The sequence below is a fragment of the Salmo salar genome, chromosome 09 (assembly GCF_965601325.2).
Source record: "Salmo salar chromosome 09, fSalSal1, whole genome shotgun sequence".
NCBI lineage: Eukaryota > Metazoa > Chordata > Actinopteri > Salmoniformes > Salmonidae > Salmo > Salmo salar.
This window is the reverse complement of record NC_138299.1, coordinates 49,280,877-49,300,484: the sequence shown is the minus strand read 5'-3', so window position 1 is coordinate 49,300,484 and position 19,608 is coordinate 49,280,877. Positions and strand designations below refer to the sequence as shown.

Here is a 19,608-nt window from a genome sequence, read left to right as displayed (position 1 = left end):
GTAATTGTTTCGCTTCAAATCTTACTTGATCGTTTCACTTCAGTTGACTGCCCTGGCCGTACGTCTCTCTGGCTAAGAGTGTCTGCTAAATGACCAAAAATGTAAACAACATAAAGTACCGGCAGCAGCAGCACTCCCAATGGCCTGCAGGGTGGAGCGCCCACTACTTCCCAGCCGACTACGCCCCGGGGTGGGCGCCACGGACGCCGCTCCCAGGCCCTCTGAGGAAGAGGAGGATGAAGATAAAGAGTGGGTCTCCATTTTCTGTTCCACGCGACCCAACTCCTCCACGACTTCCCGGTAACTCTCCATGAAGACCAGCTCCCCAAAGCACCATGAACCCTCCAGGCCGAACATCAGAGACACCTACACAGAGGTCAAAAAAGGTCAGAGAAACCTAGACAGACTGACAGATAGGATGACCAGGATGGGACCGAGGATGGGGCCAACCAGAGACCATGTCACACAATATCACAACACTAAATGCTACCCAACAGCCAGTCCTAACTAGACCATTTACATTTTTACATTTTAGTCATTTATCAGACGCTCTTATCCAGAGCGACTTACAGTAGTGAATGCATACATTTCATACATTCTTTTTTTTCTTCTGTACTGGTCCCCCCGTGGGAATCGAACCCACAACCCTGGCGTTGCAAACACCGTACTCTACCAACTGAGCCACACGGGACCATCTTCGTGGCTCCAACCCGTCAACCCCTCTAGATCGGACGGGTCTAAACAGGTATAAGAGGTGTATTTGTAAAGCTTTCACCAATAATAAATCGCAGACGCCTTAAAGATCTGCAAATATTGAAGGAATCGGGGCCAAGAGGAAGGGGGAGTAAATGAATTGGTAGCAAGCAGTAACCCTTGGTCCTAACCTGTAACCTTGTAACCCTTGGTCCTAACCCGTAACCCTTGGTCCTAACCTGTAACCCTTGGTCCTAACCTGTAACCCTTGGTCCTAACCTGTAACCTTGTAACCCTTGGTCCTAACCCTATAACCCTTGGTCCTAACCTGTAACCCTGTAACCCTTGGTCCTAACCCTGTACCCTGTAACCCTTGGTCCTAACCCTATAACCCTTGGTCCTAACCTGTAACCCTGTAACCCTTGGTCCTAACCCTGTAACCCTTGGTCCTAACCTGTAACCTTGTAACCCTGTAACCCTTGGTCCTAACCCGTAACCCTTGGTCCTAACCCTGTAACCCTTGGTCCTAACCCTGTAACCCTTGGTCCTAACCCTGTAACCCTTGGTCCTAACCCTGTAACCCTTGGTCCTAACCCTGTAACCCTTGGTCCTAACCCGTAACCTGTGACCTAACCCTATAACCCTTGGTCCTAACCCTGCAACCCTTGGTCCTAACCCTGTAACCCTTGGTCCTAACCTGTAACCCTGTAACCCTTGGGTCTAACCTGTAACCTAACCCTGTAACCCTTGGTCCTAACCTGTAACCCTTGGTCCTAACCCGTAACCTAACCCTGTAACCCTTGGTCCTAACCCGTAACCTGTAACCTAACCCTGTAACCCTTGGTCCTAACCCATAACCTGTGACCTAACCCTGTAACCCTTGGTCCTAACCCGTAACCTGTGACCTAACCCTGTAACCCTTGGTCCTAACCCGTAACCCTTGGTTCTAACCCTGTAACCCTTGGTCCTAACCCTGTAACCCTTGGTCCTAACCCTGTAACCCTTGGTCCTAACCCTGTAACCCTTGGTCCTAACCCTGTAACCCTTGGTCCTAACCCTGTAACCCTTGGTCCTAACCCTGTAACCCTTGGTCCTAACCTGTAACCCTTGGTCCTAACCTGTAACCCTGTAACCCTTGGTCCTAACCCGTAACCCTTGGTCGTAACCCTTGGTCCTAACCCTGTAACCCTTGGTCCTAACCCGTAACCCTTGGTCCTAACCCGTAACCCTTGGTCCTAACCCGTAACCCTTGGTCCTAACCCGTAACCCTTGGTCCTAACCCGTAACCCTTGGTCCTAACCCGTAACCCTTGGTCCTAACCCGTAACCCTTGGTCCTAACCTGGTGTGCTTCCATGTAGTTTCCCCGGCGGATGCAGGCCATGAGCAGGGACTCAGGTGGAGACAACATGGCCGGAACTACCCAGCTCCCCACACTTCCACAGGGGCACACATCCCACTCCGACCGCACGGCTCCTCCACTTCCATCTGGAACAGGGGACAACAACAGTTCTAGAAGGAACTACACTGAGTATACCAAACATTAAGAACACCTTCCTAATATTGAGTTTAATCCCCTTTTCCCCTCAGAACTTCCTCAATTCATCAGGACATGGACTCTACAAGGTGTTGAAAGTGTTCCACAGGGATGCTGGTCCATGTTGACTCCAATGCTTCCCACAGTTGTGTCAAGTTGGCTGGATGTCCTTTGGGTGGGTGGACCATTCTTGATACACACAGTAAACTGTTGACAGTGAAAAACCCAGCAGCGTTGCAGTTCTTGACACAAACCGGTTACTGGCACCTACCACCATACCCTGTTAAAATGCACTTCAATATTTTGTCTTGCCCATTCACCCTCTGAATGGCAAACATACACAATCCATGTCTCAATTGTCTCAAGGCTTAAAAATCCTTCTTTAACCCGTCTCCTCCCCTTCATCTACACTGATTGAGTGGGTTTAACAGGTGACATCAATAAGGGATCAGAGCTTTCACCTGGATTCACCTGGTCAGTTTGTCCTGGTAATAATAGGTGTTCCTAATGTTTTGTACACTCAGTCTGTATGAGTAGTATACATTGAGAACGAAGCCTTTTTACTGTGGGACGGTATCATTAAAAAAAGGGGTTTATTGGTATTTGGCTGGCACATAATTGCTACTGAATCAAAAGGCTATTTTGAAATGTTAATTAGGAAATTACCATAACTAACAACTTAGCAGAAAATAGGCTTTATATGTTGCTTCCTGTGTCACCTGAGGGGCTGCTCACCTGAGGGGCTGGCGCTGACCTCTCCGTTGTGTATCTCTGTGGAGGGATGTCTGTCAGAGTGTTGTCGTCTAGGCCGTTTCCTCCTCCTGACCCCAGTACTGCTGCTTCTTCCTTTTAGACAGAGAGCAGGACTGGCTGCTGGAGATGCCTGGAGCTGGGTGGGGGGGTCTGAGACTGGGGAGGTAGTAGAGGTAACAGTTAGACCTGGGGGGAGGGGGGCCTGATATAGCATAGGGATAATGTTGTGGACAAGGGGAGCTGATCTTAGATCAGCAGACACTATGAATACACACAGCTGTATTTAGACTGCTCATTTACACTCAACAATTCACACGGTCACACCCACTGACCAAACCCAGCTTCCTCCCTTAACTGTTAACTCCCTCCCCACTACAGCGGTCTGGTATAAACATCACTACTCTGCTAGTGGTCTGGTTAAGGTTGAGGTTAATTTCTAACTGGTTTCTAACTCACCGTTGCCGCTGTCCTGGTTGGTAGAGATAATCTGTAGTCTCCACTGGGCTTCTGCTGTCCTCTTGGACAGTCTCTGCAGCCGAGCCCCGAAAGTCTCTGCCATCACAGAGCAGCCCAGACTCTCTGCCACCTCAGCTTCCCCCGCCAGAGCCCTGCCTTCCTCCTGTCCTGCCCGCTGACCCACTACCACCACCCCCTCTAGACTCTCTCTCAGCAGCCGTAGGAACCCCTCCATGGCCACGAGGTCCACTAGGAAGCCCCTGCAGCCTGCCGTCAAGTGGCCCAGATCAAGGTGACTCCGTTGGGACGCTGAGAAGGGGAAGTTTGGGGTTTGGTGGTGGTTCTCTTTTGTCATTTTGCTTTGATCCTCTTCTCCTCTTCCACCTACTTCGGCTTTGCTTGAGCTTTCGTTCTCCTCCCGTCCGTCTCCTCTCTTCTTCCCTTCCTGTTGTCCTTTTCTTCTCTTCCCTTCTTTCCCCTCGGAGTGTTCTGTCTGGCCTGTGCTCGTCGTCTCCCCCTGATGGTTGTGGAGTGTAAAATCAGCGTTGGACAGGAAGAGCAGGGAGAAGATGTTCTCCAGTAGTTCCAGGCGGAACATAGCAGGTACTGCCTCCAGGTAGATCTGACACTCAGACAGGTAGAGCTGGAATAGGGGAGGACAGTCTAGAGACGGGGAGAGAGAGAGGGAGACACACGAGAGAGAGAGAGAGAGAGAGAGAGAGAGAGAGAGAGAGAGAGAGAGGGAGAGAGACACACACACACACGAGAGAGAGACAGAGAGAGGGAGAGAGACACACACGAGAGAGAGACACACGAGAGAGAAAGAGAAAAAGAGAGAGACACGAGAGAGACACACGAGAGAGACATGAGAGAAAGAAAGAGAGAGAGAGAGCAATAGAGAGAGAGAGAGAGCGAGAGAAAGAAAGAAAATCCAATCAGAATAAACCAAATTACAACACAGTCAAAACAATACTACATGACCTATTAGGAAACACAAAGCAACATGCAATGTCATCTGGCCCTAAATGGACACTACAAACTATTTGACCATGGTTACTGATCGAAACCTGGACAAAGTACAGACACAGTGAGCACAGCCTTGCCATTGAGAAGGCTAGACACAGGAAAACCTGGTTCCCTGCAGAGGAAAGGCTGTGAAACCACTGCACCACAGCAGAACCTGAGACAGAGATGCATTTCCTGACGAAATGTACAAAATCTAAAACAATTAGAGAGTGGGGTGGGGGGTTGAGGCTTGACTACAGTAAAGTACCTTGGGGGGAGGCTTGACTACAATAAAGTACCTTGGGGGGGGGGGGGGGGGGGGCTTGACTACAGTAAAGTACCTTGGAGGGCTTGACTACAGTAAAGTACCTTGGAGGGCTTGACTACAGTAAAGTACCTTGGAGGGCTTGACTACAGTAAAGTACCTTGGAGGGCTTGACTACAGTAAAGTACCTTGGAGGGCTTGACTACAGTAAAGTACCTTGGAGGGCTTGACTACAGTAAAGTACCTTGGAGGGGCTTGACTACAGTAAAGTACCTTGGGGGGCTTGACTACAGTAAAGTACCTTGGGGGGCTTGACTACAGTAAAGTACCTTGGGGGGGGTGACTACAGTAAAGTACCTTGGGGGGGGGGTGACTACAGTAAAGTACCTTGGGGGGCTTGACTACAGTAAAGTACCTTGGGGGGCTTGACTACAGTAAAGTACCTTGGGGGGCTTGACTACAGTAAAGTACCTTGGGGGGCTTGACTACAGTAAAGTACCTTGGGGGGCTTGACTACAGTAAAGTACCTTGGGGGGCTTGACTACAGTAAAGTACCTTGGGGGGGCTTGACTGCAGTAACGTACCTTGGGGGGGCTTGACTGCAGTAAAGTACCTTGGGGGGGGGGGGGGGTGACTGCAGTAAAGTACCTTGGGGGGGGGGGGGTGACTGCAGTAAAGTACCTTGGGGGGGGTGACTGCAGTAAAGTACCTTGGGGGGGGGGTGACTGCAGTAAAGTACCTTGGGGGGGGGGTGACTGCAGTAAAGTACCTTGGAGGGGTGACTGCAGTAAAGTACCTTGGAGGGGTGACTGCAGTAAAGTACCTTGGAGGGGTGACTGCAGTAAAGTACCTTGGAGGGGTGACTGCAGTAAAGTACCTTGGAGGGGTGACTGCAGTAAAGTACCTTGGAGGGGGGTTGAGGCCTGGCTCTGGTCCTTCTCAGCCTCAGGTGTGGCCTGGTGCTGGTGTGTGGACTGCGTGGTGCCACAGTCGGCGCAGCCACTGTACTTGTGAGCGTTGATACACAAGGCGTACAGGGCGTACTTCATAGCGCAGAACCCCCTGTACAGAACCAGGTTCCTCTGGACCATAGGACTGGGGCTCTCTACCACCACACTGAACTCATCTACATTGGAGAGAGAGAGAAAAAGGAGATATTTATATCTCAGTTGAAGTCATAAGTTTACATACACCTTAGCCAAATACATTTAAACTCAGTTTTCACAATTCCTGACATTTAATTCTGGTAAATTCCCTGTCTTATGTCAGTTAGGATCACCACTTTATTTTAAGAATGTGAAATGTCAGAATAATAGTAGAGAGAATGATTTATTTCAGCTTTTATTTCATCACATTCCCAGTGGGTCAGAAGTTTACATACACTCAATTAGTATTTGGTAGCATTGCCTTTAAATTGTTTAACTTGGGTCAAATGTTTTGTGTAGCCTTCCACAAGCTTCCCACAAGAAGTTGGGTGAATTTTGGCCCATTCCTCCTGACAGTGCTGGTGTAACTGAGTCAGGTTTGTAAGGCCTCCTTGCTCGCACACGATTTTTCAGTTCTGCCCACATATTGTCTATAGGATTGAAGTCAGGGCTCTGTGATGGCCACTCCAATACCTTGACTTTGTTGTCCTTAAGCCATTTTGCCACAACTTTGGAAGTATGCTTGGGGTCATTGTCCATTTGGAAGACCCATTTGCGACCAAGCTTTAACTTCCTGACTGATGTCTTGTGATGTTGCTTCAACATATCCACATAATTTTCCATCCTCATGATGCCATCTATTTTGTGAAGTGCACCAGTCTCTCCTGCAGCAAAGCACCCCCACAACATGATGCTGCCACCCCCATGCTTCACGGTTGGGATGGTGTTCTTCGGCTTGCAAGCCTCCCCCTTTTTACTCCAAACATAATGATGGTAATTATGGCCAAACAGTTCTATTTTTGTTTCATCAGACCAGAGGACATTTCTCCAAAAAGTACAATCTTTGTCCCCATGTGCAGTTGCAAACCGTAGTCTGGCTTTTTTATGGCGGTTTTGGAGCAGTGGCTTCCTCCTTGTTGAGCGGCCTTTCAGGTTATGTCGATATAGGACTCGTTTTACTGTGGATATAGATAATTGTGTACCTGTTTCCTCCAGCATCTTCACAGGGTCCTTTGCTGTTGTTCTGGGATTGATTTGCACTTTTCGCACCAAAGTACATTCATCTCTAGGAGACAGAATGTGTCTCCTTCCTGAGCGGCATGATGGCTGCATGGTCCCATGGTGTTTATACTTGCGTACTATTGTTTGTACAGATGAACGTGGTACCTTCAGGTGTTTGGAAATTGCTCCCAAGGATGAACCAGACTTGTGGAGGTTTACAATTTTTATTCTGAGGTCTTGGCTGATTTCTTTGATTTTCCCATGATGTTAAGCAAAGAGGCACTGAGTTTGAAGGTAGGCCTTGAAATACATCCACAGGCACACCTCCAATTGACTCAAATGATGTCAATTAGCCTATCAGAAGCTTCTAAAGCCATGACATAATTTTCTGGAATTTTCCAAGCTGTTTAAAGACACAGTCAACTTAGTGTATGTAAACTTCTGACCCACTGGAATTGTGATACAGTGAATTAATTTAAGTGAAATAATCTGTCTGTAAACAATTGTTGGAAAAATTACTTGTGTATTGCACAAAGTAGATGTCCTAACTGACTTACAAAAACTATAGTTTGTTAACAAGAAATTTGTGGAATGGTTGAAAAACGAGTTTTAATGACTCCAACCTAAGTGTAAACTTCCGACTTCAACTATATATATATATATATATATATATATATATATATAAAAATCCAAATAACTTCACAGATCTTCATTGTAAAGGGTTTAAATACCGTTTCCCATGCTTGTTCAATGAACCATAAACAATTAATGAACATACACCTGTGGAACGGTCGTTACCTGTTGGGGGTAGGGGGCAGTATTGACACGGCCGGATAAAAAACGTACCCGATTTAATCTGGTTACTACTCCTGCCCAGTAACTAGAATATGCATATAATTATTGGCTTTGGATAGAAAACACCCTAAAGTTTCTAAAAATGTTTGAATGGTGTCTGTGAGTATAACAGAACTCATATGGCAGGCAAAAACCTGAGAAGATTCCTTACAGGAAGTGCCCTCTCTGACAAGATCTTGTTCTTCTTGTCTCTGTTTATTGAAGACTGAGGATCTTTGCTGTAACGTGACACTTCCTACGGCTCCCATAGGCTCTCAGAGCCCGTGAAAAAGCTGAATGATATCGAGGCAGCCCCAGGCTGAAACACATTTGCGCGTTTGGCAAGTGGCCGATCAGAGGACAATGGGCTTAGGCGTGTGCACGAGTCGACCCCGTGCTTTATTTTCTTTAGTCTTTTTACCTAAACGCAGATTCCCGGTCGGAATATTATCGCTTTTTTATGAGAAAAATGGCATAAAAATTGATTTTAAACAGCGGTTGACATGCTTCGAAGTACGGTAATGGAATATTTAGACATTTTTTGGTCACGAAATGCGCCGTGCTCGTCACCCTTCTTTACCATTCGGATAGTGTCTTGAACGCACGAACAAAACGCCGCTATTTGGATATAACAATGGATTATTTGGGACCAAACCAACATTTGTTATTGAAGTAGAAGTCCTGGGAGTGCATTCTGACGAAGAACACCAAAGGTAATAACATTTTTCTTATGGTAAATCTGACTTTGGTGAGTGCTAAACTTGCTGGGTGTCTAAATAGCTAGCCCTGTGATGCCGGGCTATCTACTGAGAATATTGCAAAATGTGCTTTCACCGAAAAGCTATTTTAAAATCGGACATATCGAGTGCATAGAGGAGTTCTGTATCTATAATTCTTAAAATAATTGTTATGCTTTTTGTGAACGTTTATCGTGAGTAATTTAGTAAATGTTTAGTAAATTCACCGGAAGTTTGCGGGGGGTATGCTAGTTCTGAACGTCACATGCTAATGTAAAAAGCTGTTTTGTGATATAAATATGAACTTGATTGAACAAAACATGCATGTATTGTATAACAATGTCCTAGGTGTGTCATCTGATGAAGATCAAAGGTTAGTGCTGCATTTACCTGTCTTCTGGGTTTTTGTGACATTATATGCTAGCTTGAAAAATGGGTGTCTGATTATTTCTGGCTGGGTACTCTGCTGACATTATCTAATGTTTTGCTTTCGTTGTAAAGCCTTTTTGAAATCGGACAGTGTGGTTAGATTAACGAGAGTCTTGTCTTTAAAATGGTGTAAAATAGTCATATGTTTGAGAAATTGAAGTAATAGCATTTCTAAGGTATTTGAATAACGCGCCACAGGATTCCACTGGCTGTTACGTAGGTGGGACGATTTCGTCCCGCCGACCCTAGAGAGGTTAAGACACTAACAGCTTACAGACGGTAGGCAATTAAGGTCACAGTTATGAAAACTTAGGACACTAAAGAGGCCTTTCTACTGACTCTGAAAAACACCAAAAAGAAAGATGCCCAGGGTCCCTGCTCATCAGCTTGAACGTGCCTTGGGCATGCTGCAAGGAGGCATGAAGACTGCAGATGTGGCCAGGGCAATAAATTGCAATGTCCGTACTGTGAGACGCTTTTGACAGCGCTACAGGGAGACAGGACGGACAGCTGATCGTCCTCGCAGTGGCAGACCATGTGTAACAACATCTGCACAGGATCGGTACATCCGAACATCACACCTGCGGGACAGGTACAGGATGGCAACACCAGGAACGCACAATCCCTCCATCAGTGCTCAGACTGTCCGCAATAGGCTGAGAGTGGCTGGACTGAGGGCTTGTAGGCCTGTTGTAAGGCAGGTCCTCACCAGACATCACCGGCAACAAAGTCACCTATGGGCACTAAACCACCGTCACTGGACCAGACAGGACTGGCTAAAAGTGCTCCTCACTGACGAGTCGCGGTTTTGTCTCACCAGGGGTGATGGTCAGATTTGTGTTCATTGTCAAAGGAATGAGCGTTACACCGAGGCCTGTACTCTGGAGCGGGATCGATTTGGAGGTGGAGGGTCCGTCATGGTCTGGGGCGGTGTGTCACAGCATCATCGGACTGAGCTTGTTGTCATTGCAGGCAATCTCAACGCTGTGCGTTACAGGGAAGACATCCTCCTCCCTCATGTGGTACCCTTCCTGCAGGCTCATCCAGACATGACCCTCCAGCATGACAATGCCACCAGCCATACTGCTCATTCTGTACGTGATTTCCTGCAAGACAGGAATGTCAGTGTTCTGCCATGGCCAGCGAAGAGCCCAGATCTCAATCCCATTGAGCACGTCTGGGACCTGTTGGATCGGAGGGTGAGGGCTAGGGCCATTCCCCCCCAGAAATGTCCGGGAACTTGCAGGTGCCTTGGTGGAAGAGTGGGGTAACATCTCACAGCAAGAACTGGCAAATCTGGTGCAGTCCATGAGGAGGAGATGCACTGCAGTACTTAATGCAGCTGGTGGCCACACCAGATACTGACTGTTACTTTTGATTTTGACCCCCCCCCCCCCTTTGTTCAGGGACACATTATTCAATTTCTGTTAGTCACATGTCTGTGGAACTTGTTCAGTCTATGTCTCAGTTGTTGAATCTTGTTATGTTCATACAAATATTTACACATGTTAAGTTTGCTGAAAATAAACGCAGTTGACAGTGAGAGGACATTTCCTTTGTTGCTGAGTTTATATATGAGAGAGACAGAGAGAGAGACAGAGACACACAGGAGAGAGAGAGACACACACGAGGAGAGAGAGAGAGAGAGGAGAGAGAGAGAGAGGAGGGGGGCACTCACAAGACAGAGAGAGAGAGAGACACACACGAGACAGAGACAGACAGAGACAGAGAGAGAGAGAGACAGAGAAAGACAGAGAGAGACAGAGAGAGACAGAGAGAGACAGAGACACACACGAGAGAGAGAGAAAGAGAGAGAGACTGCGTGTAGCACTGACCTGCTCCGGTGGGTTTGGGCTGAGTTCTCAGCAGGTCCAGTACCATGTGTTCCTCATTCTGGGCCAGAGGGGTGAGAGAGTGAAGGACGTACAGGGCTGAGTGACTGTCCAGTGTGTGCAGCTGGCCAAGCAACGCCTCCTTGGGGATCCCTCTACTCACACACACACACACACACACACACACACACACACACACACACACACACACACAGAGAAGATGGCACATTTATAAAATAGACATGAATCCTACATTATACACATGCCCACCTCAAGTACAAGCAAAGGAATAGTGTTTAACATGAACTATAGAAAACTACTGATATACTCACGGGTTGTTCTCAACACACCACTCCAACACTCCCAACTGAGAAGACAGACCATTGGCAAACTCTCTCAGAACAGAGTCGTTGGCCAGCGCCTGAGGACAGGACAGGCAGGAGGATCATGTTATAGACATATGGGGCAGTCTGGGTTGTGTTCATTGGGTACCAAACGGAAGAAAATGGACTGAAACAGGATCAGACTATGGTACCTGGACTTGTGCAATAAGAAACACAAAATGTTTACATTTTCACATTTAAAAAAAATAGTTTCCCTATTGCATGCCCTAATGAAGACACCTGTAAAAGAGGGCCCATCAGAAGATTGTCTGAAGGCCTTACCTGGTCGTGGGGTAGGAGGGCCTTACCTGGTCGTGGGGTAGGAGGCCCTAACCTGGTCGTGGGGTAGGAGGCCCTAACCTGGTCGTGGGGTAGGAGGGCCTAACCTGGTCGTGGGGTAGGATGCCCTAACCTGGTCGTGGGGTAGAAGGCCCTAACCTGGTCGTGGGGTAGGAGGCCCTAACCTGGTCGTGGGGTAGGATGCCCTAACCTGGTCGTGGGGTAGGAGGCCCTTACCTGGTCGTGGGGTAGGAGGCCCTAACCTGGTCGTGGGGTAGGAGGCCCTAACCTGGTCGTGGGGTAGGACCCCTAACCTGGTCGTGGGGTAGGAGGCCCTAACCTGGTCGTGGGGTAGGAGGCGTAGCAGGGTCTGAGCTGAGAGTCTAACCTGGTCGTGGTGTAAGAGGCGTAGCAGGGTCTGAGCTGAGAGCAGGCTTTGGCACTGGGTCCACCCCAGGAGGAGCAGGAGGCGAGACAGAGGCTGGAACTCCCCCTTCAGCAGGTCCTCTAGCCTAGAGAACTCCTCCCTCTTCACCAGGTCCAGAGCAGTCACCTGAGGAGGGGGAAAAGTGGGGTTATGACTGAGGCCGTGTCACAAAATGGCACCCTATTCCCTATATAGTACACAACATTTGACCAGAGCCGATATCAGGAGGCCAATAGTTACAGTACCTGTGTCGATATCAGGAGGCCAATAGTTACAGTACCTGTGTCGATATTTGTTCCATCGATATACTGTTCCAACCTAACCACATCTTCCACACAGTAACATTGTTGTGTTACGTTACCAACATAACCATGACACTCACCAGGACCCGTTCAAGGAAGTGCTTTCCACTGCTAAGGCACTCAAAGTAAATGGTTTTCCAGACGGAAGGCCGGTCCCCATGACAACACAAGCCCAGCAGTAACTTCTCCGCTTCAGGAAGATCCACTGGGAGGAAGGGAGGAAAGATGAAAAGAAGAAAGACTAGTGGCAAGGCCTCCACGTTGTTGATACCCCTACCCGAGGTACAACAATACACAACCACAACGCAATTGTAAACAAACACATAGTTTCAAAACATGGTTGTAACTATACTGTTGATCTCATGGATGGTCAGTCCTCGTGTCTATAGCTTCGAGAGTGGTTACTCCAGCCACATGGTGAGTTGACCACTTGTTGTTGTTGTTGTTGTTGTTTGAACTGCAGATTTTACAGGAAGTAAAAGTCCATCCTCACCCTGGGTGCTGGGAGTCTCTCTCAGTAGTCGGTCTCTGTGCAGCCTGAGGGCTGTGGAGCAGTAGTGCGAGAGCAAGGTGTGGCAGTGGGGCCGTAACAAGGAGCTTAGGATCCTCTCCTCTCTCAGGGGCCCGTCTCTGGCCCTCCACAGGGCCTCACACAGGGCCTCCAGCTGGCCGCCGCCTCCTCCTCCTCCTCGCTCCGACCTCAGGGGCATCAGGGCTAGGACCACACACATCTCCTCCGCCCAGCCCTCCATCTTCTCTGGGCCTGGACCAAGATTCTCCACTCTCTCCATCAGGTATCTGATGAATGTGTCCTATAATAGAAGTAATAATAAATTTGATATAAACCCATGCGGGGGGGGGGGGGGGGGGGTGTAAAACAATTTCAATTAAAAACTACCTGAAGGATGTGGCTCCCTGTATTAACACTCCTGGGGTGGTCCTCCAGGAAGCTAACCAGAGCCTGAGCCACTCTGGGTCTCTTCTGGTCCAACAAGGCCTCGAGACAGGTCTCTATCCCTGGACTCTGAGCGTCGCCCATCCCCGGTGATACCCCTGGAACCCCTGAACCCTTTCTCTCCTCCGACTGGGTGGTTAGGAAGGCCTGGTGGAGCTCCTGGGGACAAGAAGAACGTTTGTCTAATAACTTTTCTTTCTTTCTCCCCCCAATTACTCAAAAATATTAACTTGAAACTAACCTTATGGTTCTGTATCAATAGCTGTAATTGTTGAAGTTAACTTTATGGTCTCTATTAAAAAAAATGTTGTCATTGTCTATTTTTAGAAAATAGGAAGTATAAACCTTGAGCGTTGTCTCTGGCACCTCGTCTCCCAGCTCCTCTAGAAGCAGTAGGAACTCTAGTTCTCTCCTGACTGAGACAGAAACCCGTTCCTTGGTCCATTTCTCCAGGACTTGAAGCCAAAGCCAGGCCAGTTTGTGAGGGCTGCCCACACTCTCCCATCTACAATACACACAAAAAATATCATTATATATAACCAATTGATATTGGCTAATCAATTACAACCCAAAACTACCAGGAACATGAATGTACCATCATTTCTCTACACCCCCCCCCCTTCCAGGTAAGCAGCCTAACTCACTCTAGCAGGTAAGGGTAGGTGATGACGGCCTTGATGATGTCCCGTAGCCGTTGTGACACCTCTCCTCCAGCGTCACACAGCTGTGGCACGCAAGCTTCAGCCAGCTCCCACTCCCCATTCTGCAGACACCGAGTGAAGAAATCAAACAGCTCCTGAAGGGATGTCTCTGCCTCGCAGCCGTACGGGTGCATGTCTGTCTTCTCCTCCTCCTCCTCCTCTGGTTTAATCACAGTCTGGTTCACCTCAGGGTTTAAAAAGGTTCACCCCCGTCTTTCACGACATGGCAGTGGAGGAGTAATAACCAGGAGCTGGGTGAAAATACAGGATTATATCAGTTAACATCTAAGAGAAGCTTTTATCCCAAAAAAAACGACTTACAGTCATCCGTGCGTACATTTTTCATATGGCTGGCACCAGCGGGAATTGAACCCACGACCCTTGGTGTTGCAGGTTCTAGGCACCGAGGACCACTAGCTGAGAAACCCTCAACTCCGTTCTCTTATATAAAGAGAGTCGAGCGTTCTGCTAGAGGGCCACAGGATTAATATGATTTAAAAAAAAAAAAAAAAAAAAAGGGCCATCCCAAACTGTAGCATGAATGATAAGGAAGAGTAGGGTTGTATCCCCAATGGCAATCTACCTCCCTATCTAGTGCAAACTTATGTGCTACATTTGTCCGGTACCCTATTCCCTATTAAAAAAAAAGTGAGAAGTAAACATTGGTCTGAAGGCATTGCTCTGAATGGAAAATTCATGAGCACCACAATACCTACTCCACCCATGCTCTACCAAGGTGTTCCAGCACTACAGTAGCCATGTTGGTCCATTGTTCTCTGAACAATGTGTAGGCAGGTTTGTTATGATTCAAACCTTCTCAAAACAGCCTAATTCATACTCTTAGAGGAACTGTTTACACAATAATGTGATTTAACCTGTTATGGATAGGGGGCAGTATTTTCACAGCCGGATAAAAAACGTACCCGATTTAATCTGATTATTACTCCTGCCCAGAAACTAGAATATGCATATAATTATTAGCTTTGGATAGAAAACACTCCAAAGTTTCTAAAACTGTTTGAATAGTGTCTGTGAGTATAACAGAACTCATTTGGCAGGCCAAAACCTGAGAAGATTCTGTACAGGAAGTACCCTGTCTGACCATTTCTTGGCCTTCTTTGCCATCTCTATCCATTACAAAGGATCTCTGCTGTTACGTGACACTTCCTACGGCTCCAATGGGTTCTCAGAAGGCGGCAAAAAGCTGAATCGTGGCTTTGCAGGCTCTGGTTGAAACAAAGTAGCGCGTTTGGGTAGTGGCTGGTTACAATACTGTGAGACTCAGGCGCGTGCCCGCGTCGACCGAATGCTTTGTTTTCTTTCCTCTTTTTACCTAAACGCAGATTCCCGGTCGGAATATTATTGCTTTTTTACGAGAAAAATGGCATACAAATTGATTTTAAACAGCGGTTGACATGCTTCGAAGTACGGTAATGGAATATTTAGACATTTTTTGTCACGAATTGCGCCATGCTCGTCACACTTATTTACCCTTTCGGATAGTGTCTTGAACGCACGAACAAAACGCCGCTATTTGGATATAACGATGGATTATTTTGAACCAAACCAACATTTATTATTGAAGTAGAAGTCCTGGGAGTGCATTCTGACGAAGAACACCAAAGGTAATAACATTTTTCTTATGGTAAATCTGACTTTGGTGAGTGCTAAACTTGCTGGGTGTCTAAATAGCTAGCCCTGTGATGCCGGGCTATCTACTGAGAATATTGCAAAATGTGCTTTCACCGAAAAGCTATTTTAAAATCGGACATATCGAGTGCATAGAGGAGTTCTGTATCTATAATTCTTAAAATAATTGTTATGCTTTTTGTGAACGTTTATCGTGAGTAATTTAGTAAATTCACCGGCAGTGTTCGGTGGGAATGCTAGTCACATGCTAGTCACATGCTAATGTAAAAAGCTGGTTTTTGATATAAATATGAACTTGATTGAACAAAACATGCATGTATTGTATAACATAATGTCCTAGGGTTGTCATCTGATGAAGATCATCAAAGGTTAGTGCTACATTTAGCTGTGGTTTGGGTTTATGTGACATTATATGCTAGCTTGAAAAATGGGTGTCTGATTATTTCTGGCTGGGTACTCTGCTGACATAATCTAATGTTTTTCTTTCGTTGTAAAGCCTTTTTGAAATCGGACAGTGTGGTTAGATTAACGAGAGTCTTGTCTTTAAAATGGTGTAAAATAGTCATCTGTTTGAAAAATTGAAGTTTTTGCATTTTTGAGGAATTTGAATAACGTGCCACGGGATTACACTGGCTGTTGAGTAGGTGGGATGCAAGCGTCCCACCTAGCCCATAGAGGTTAAACAACACATGCTAGATCTGAATGAAAGAAATAATGTTATTAAATACTTTTTTCTTTACATAGTTCAATGTGCTGACAACAAAATCACAAAAATAATCAATGGAAATCCAATTTATCAACCCATGGAGGTCTGGATTTGGAGTCACACTCAAAATTAAAGTGGAAAACCACACTACAGGCTGATCCAACTTTGATGTAATGTCATTAAAACAAGTCAAAATGAGGTTCAGTAGTGTGTGTGGCCTCCACGTGCCTGTATGACCTCCCTAAAACGCCTGGGCATGCTCCTGATGAGGTGGCGGATGGTCTCCTGAGGGATCTCCTCCCAGACCTGGACTAAAGCATCCGCCAACTCCTGGACAGTCTGTGGTGCAACGTGGCGTTGGTGGATGGAGCGAGACATGATGTCCCAGATGTGCTCAATTGGATTCAGGTCTGGGGAACGGGCGGGCCAGTCCATAGCATCAATGCCTTCCTCTTGCAGGAACTGCTGACACACTCCAGCCACATGAGGTCTAGTATTGTCTTGCATTAGGAGGAACCCAGGGCCAACCGCACCAGCATATGGTCTCACAAGGGGTCTGAGGATTTCATCTCGGTACCTAATGGCAGTCAGGCTACCTCTGGCGAGCACATGGAGGGCTGTGCGGCCCCCCAAAGAAATGCCACCCCACACCATGACTGACCCACCGCCAAACCGGTCATGCTGGAGGATGTTGCAGGCAGCAGAACGTTCTCCACGGCGTCTCCAGACTCTGTCACGTCTGTCACGTGCTCAGTGTGAACCTGCTTTCATCTGTGAAGAGCACAGGGCGCCAGTGGCGAATTTGCCAATCTTGGTGTTCTCTGGCAAATGCCAAACGTCCTGCACGGTGTTGGGCTGTAAGCACAACCCCCACCTGTGGACGTCGGGCCCTCATACCACCCTCATGGAGTCTGTTTCTGACCGTTTGAGCAGACACATTTGTGGCCTCCTGGAGGTCATTTTGCAGGGCTCTGGCAGTGCTTCTCCTGCTCCTCCTTGCACAAAGGCGGAGGTAGCGGTCCTGCTGCTGGGTTGTTGCCCTCCTACGGCCTCCTCCACGTCTCCTGATGTACTGGCCTGTCTCCTGGTAGCGCCTCCATGCTCTGGACACTACGCTGACAGACACAACAAACCTTCTTGCCACAGCTCGCATTGATGTGCCATCCTGGATGAGCTGCACTACCTGAGCCACTTGTGTGGGTTGTAGACTCCGTCTCATGCTACCACTAGAGTGAAAGCACCGCCAGCATTCAAAAGTGACCAAAACATCAGCCAGGAAGCATAGGAACTGAGAAGTGGTCTGTGGTTACCACCTGCAGAACCACTCCTTTATTGGGGGTGTCTTGCTAATTGCCTATAATTTCCACTTGTTGTCTATTCCATTTGCACAACAGCATGTGACATTTATTGTCAATCAGTGTTGCTTCCTAAGTGGACAGTTTGATTTCACAGAAGTGTGATTGACTTGGAGTTACATTGTGTTGTTTAAGTGTTCCCTTTCTTTTTTGGAGCAGTACGTATATGTATGTATGTATGTATGTACTGCTCCAAAAAATAAAGGGAACACTTAAACAACACAATGTAACTCCAAGTCAATCACACTTCTGTGAAATCAAACTGTCCACTTAGGAAGCAACACTGATTGACAATAAATGTCACATGCTGTTGTGCAAATGGAATAGAATAAATTATAGGCAATTAGCAAGACACCCCCAATAAATTAAATACACACACACACACACACACACACACACACACACACACACACACACCACACACACACCTTTTCTTGGTCAGTACTAGAGGTCGACCGATTAATTAGGGCCGATTTCAAGTTTTGATAACAATCGGTGATCGGCATTTTTGGACATTGATCATGGCCGATTACATTGCACTCCACGAGGAGACTGCGTGGCAGGCTGACTACCTGTTATGCGAGTGCAGCAAGGAGCCAAGGTAAGTTGCTAGCTAGCATTAAACGTATCTTGTAAAAAAACAATCAATCTTAACATAATCACTAGTTAACTACACATGGTTGATGATATTATTAGTTTATCTAGCTTGTCCTGCGTTGCATATAATCGATGCAGTGCCTGTAAATTTATCATTGAATCACAGCCTACTTCGCCAAACGGATGATTTGTCAAGCGCATTCGCGAAAAAAGCACTGTCGTTGCACCAATGTGTACCTAACCATAAACATCAATGCCTTTCTTTAAAATCAATACACAAGTATATATTTTTAAACCTACATATTTAGTTAATATTGCCTGCTAACATGAATTTCTTTTAACTAGGGAAATTGTGTCACTTCTCTTGCGTTCATTGCACACAGAGTCAGGGTATATGCAACAGTTTGGGCCGCCTGGCTCATTGCGAACTAATTTGCCAGAATTTTACGTAATTATGACATTGAAGGTTGTGCAATGTAACAGCAATATTTAGACTTATGGATGCCACCCGTTAGATAAAATACGAAACGGTTCCGTATTTCACTGAAAGAATAAACGTTTTGTTTTCGAAATGATAGTTTCCGGATTTTACCATATTAATGACCTAAGGCTCGTATTTCTGTGTGTTATTATATTATAATTAAGTCTATGATTTGATAGAGCAGTCTGACTGAGCGGTGGTAGGCAACAGCAGGGTCGTAAGCATTCATTCAAACAGCACTTTCCTGCATTTGCCAGCAGCTCTTCGCAATGCTTCAAGCACAGCGCTGTTTATGACTTCAAGCCTATCAACTCCCGAGATTAGGCTGGCAATACTGAAGTACCTATTAGAACATCCAATAGTCAAAGGTATATGAAATACAAATCGTATAGAGAGAAATAGTCCTATAATAACTACAACCTAAAACTTCTCACCTGGGAATATTGAAGACTCATGCTAAAAGGAACCACCAGCTTTTATATGTTCTCATGTTCTGAGCAAGGAACTTAAACATTAGCTTTTTTACATGGCACATATTGCACTTTTACTTTCTTCTCCAACACTGTGTTTTTGCATTATTTAAACCAAATTGAACATGTTTCATTATTTATTTGAGACTAAATAGATTTTATTGATGTATTATATTAAGTTAAAATAAATGTGTTCATTGTTCATTCAGTATTGTTGTAATTGTCATTCTTATAAATAAAATGTAAAAAAAACTTTTTTTTAATAAAATAAATAAAAATAAAACAATTAAAACTTAAATATATATAAAAAGTTTTTTTTGGTCCTCCAATAAATCTGTATCGGCGTTGAAAAATCATAATCGGTCGACCTCTATTCAGTACTGTGTTTGACACAGTCACTCATACCAGATATAATGAGCTAGCCTGTCTGCATTCCTGGTTGATGTAACTGTTAGCTTACCTGTATAATATTGACATAAGCTTGTTTTGCAAACATGGTCCTGTTTTATCAATTGCTGTGCGGATCAATGGACAGTTCATTACCTCTGTCAAATTAACATTTAGCTCAAAGATGTGAACTTGTATTTATTTTTGCAATTAAGATGGTGACGCTAGA

General features: G+C 46.2%; 1 protein-coding gene across 1 annotated transcript in view; it reads right to left on the bottom strand.

The window, feature by feature from the left end:
• The window catches only part of zfyve26 (zinc finger, FYVE domain containing 26), a 183,896-nt gene that overhangs the window by 158,385 nt on the left and 5,903 nt on the right, over positions 1-19,608 (bottom strand). Inside the window, exons 2-14 of the mRNA XM_082955500.1 lie at positions 13,677-13,984; positions 13,378-13,537; positions 12,976-13,191; positions 12,571-12,889; positions 12,158-12,282; positions 11,737-11,901; positions 11,019-11,107; positions 10,690-10,841; positions 5,612-5,833; positions 3,438-4,100; positions 2,964-3,137; positions 2,034-2,179; positions 120-366 (exon numbers count right to left, since the gene is read on the bottom strand). Of these exons, the coding sequence (XP_082811626.1) occupies positions 120-366; positions 2,034-2,179; positions 2,964-3,137; positions 3,438-4,100; positions 5,612-5,833; positions 10,690-10,841; positions 11,019-11,107; positions 11,737-11,901; positions 12,158-12,282; positions 12,571-12,889; positions 12,976-13,191; positions 13,378-13,537; positions 13,677-13,867 (2,869 nt within the window). The 5' untranslated portion in view covers positions 13,868-13,984. The remainder of the gene's footprint in view (positions 1-119; positions 367-2,033; positions 2,180-2,963; positions 3,138-3,437; positions 4,101-5,611; positions 5,834-10,689; positions 10,842-11,018; positions 11,108-11,736; positions 11,902-12,157; positions 12,283-12,570; positions 12,890-12,975; positions 13,192-13,377; positions 13,538-13,676; positions 13,985-19,608) is intronic.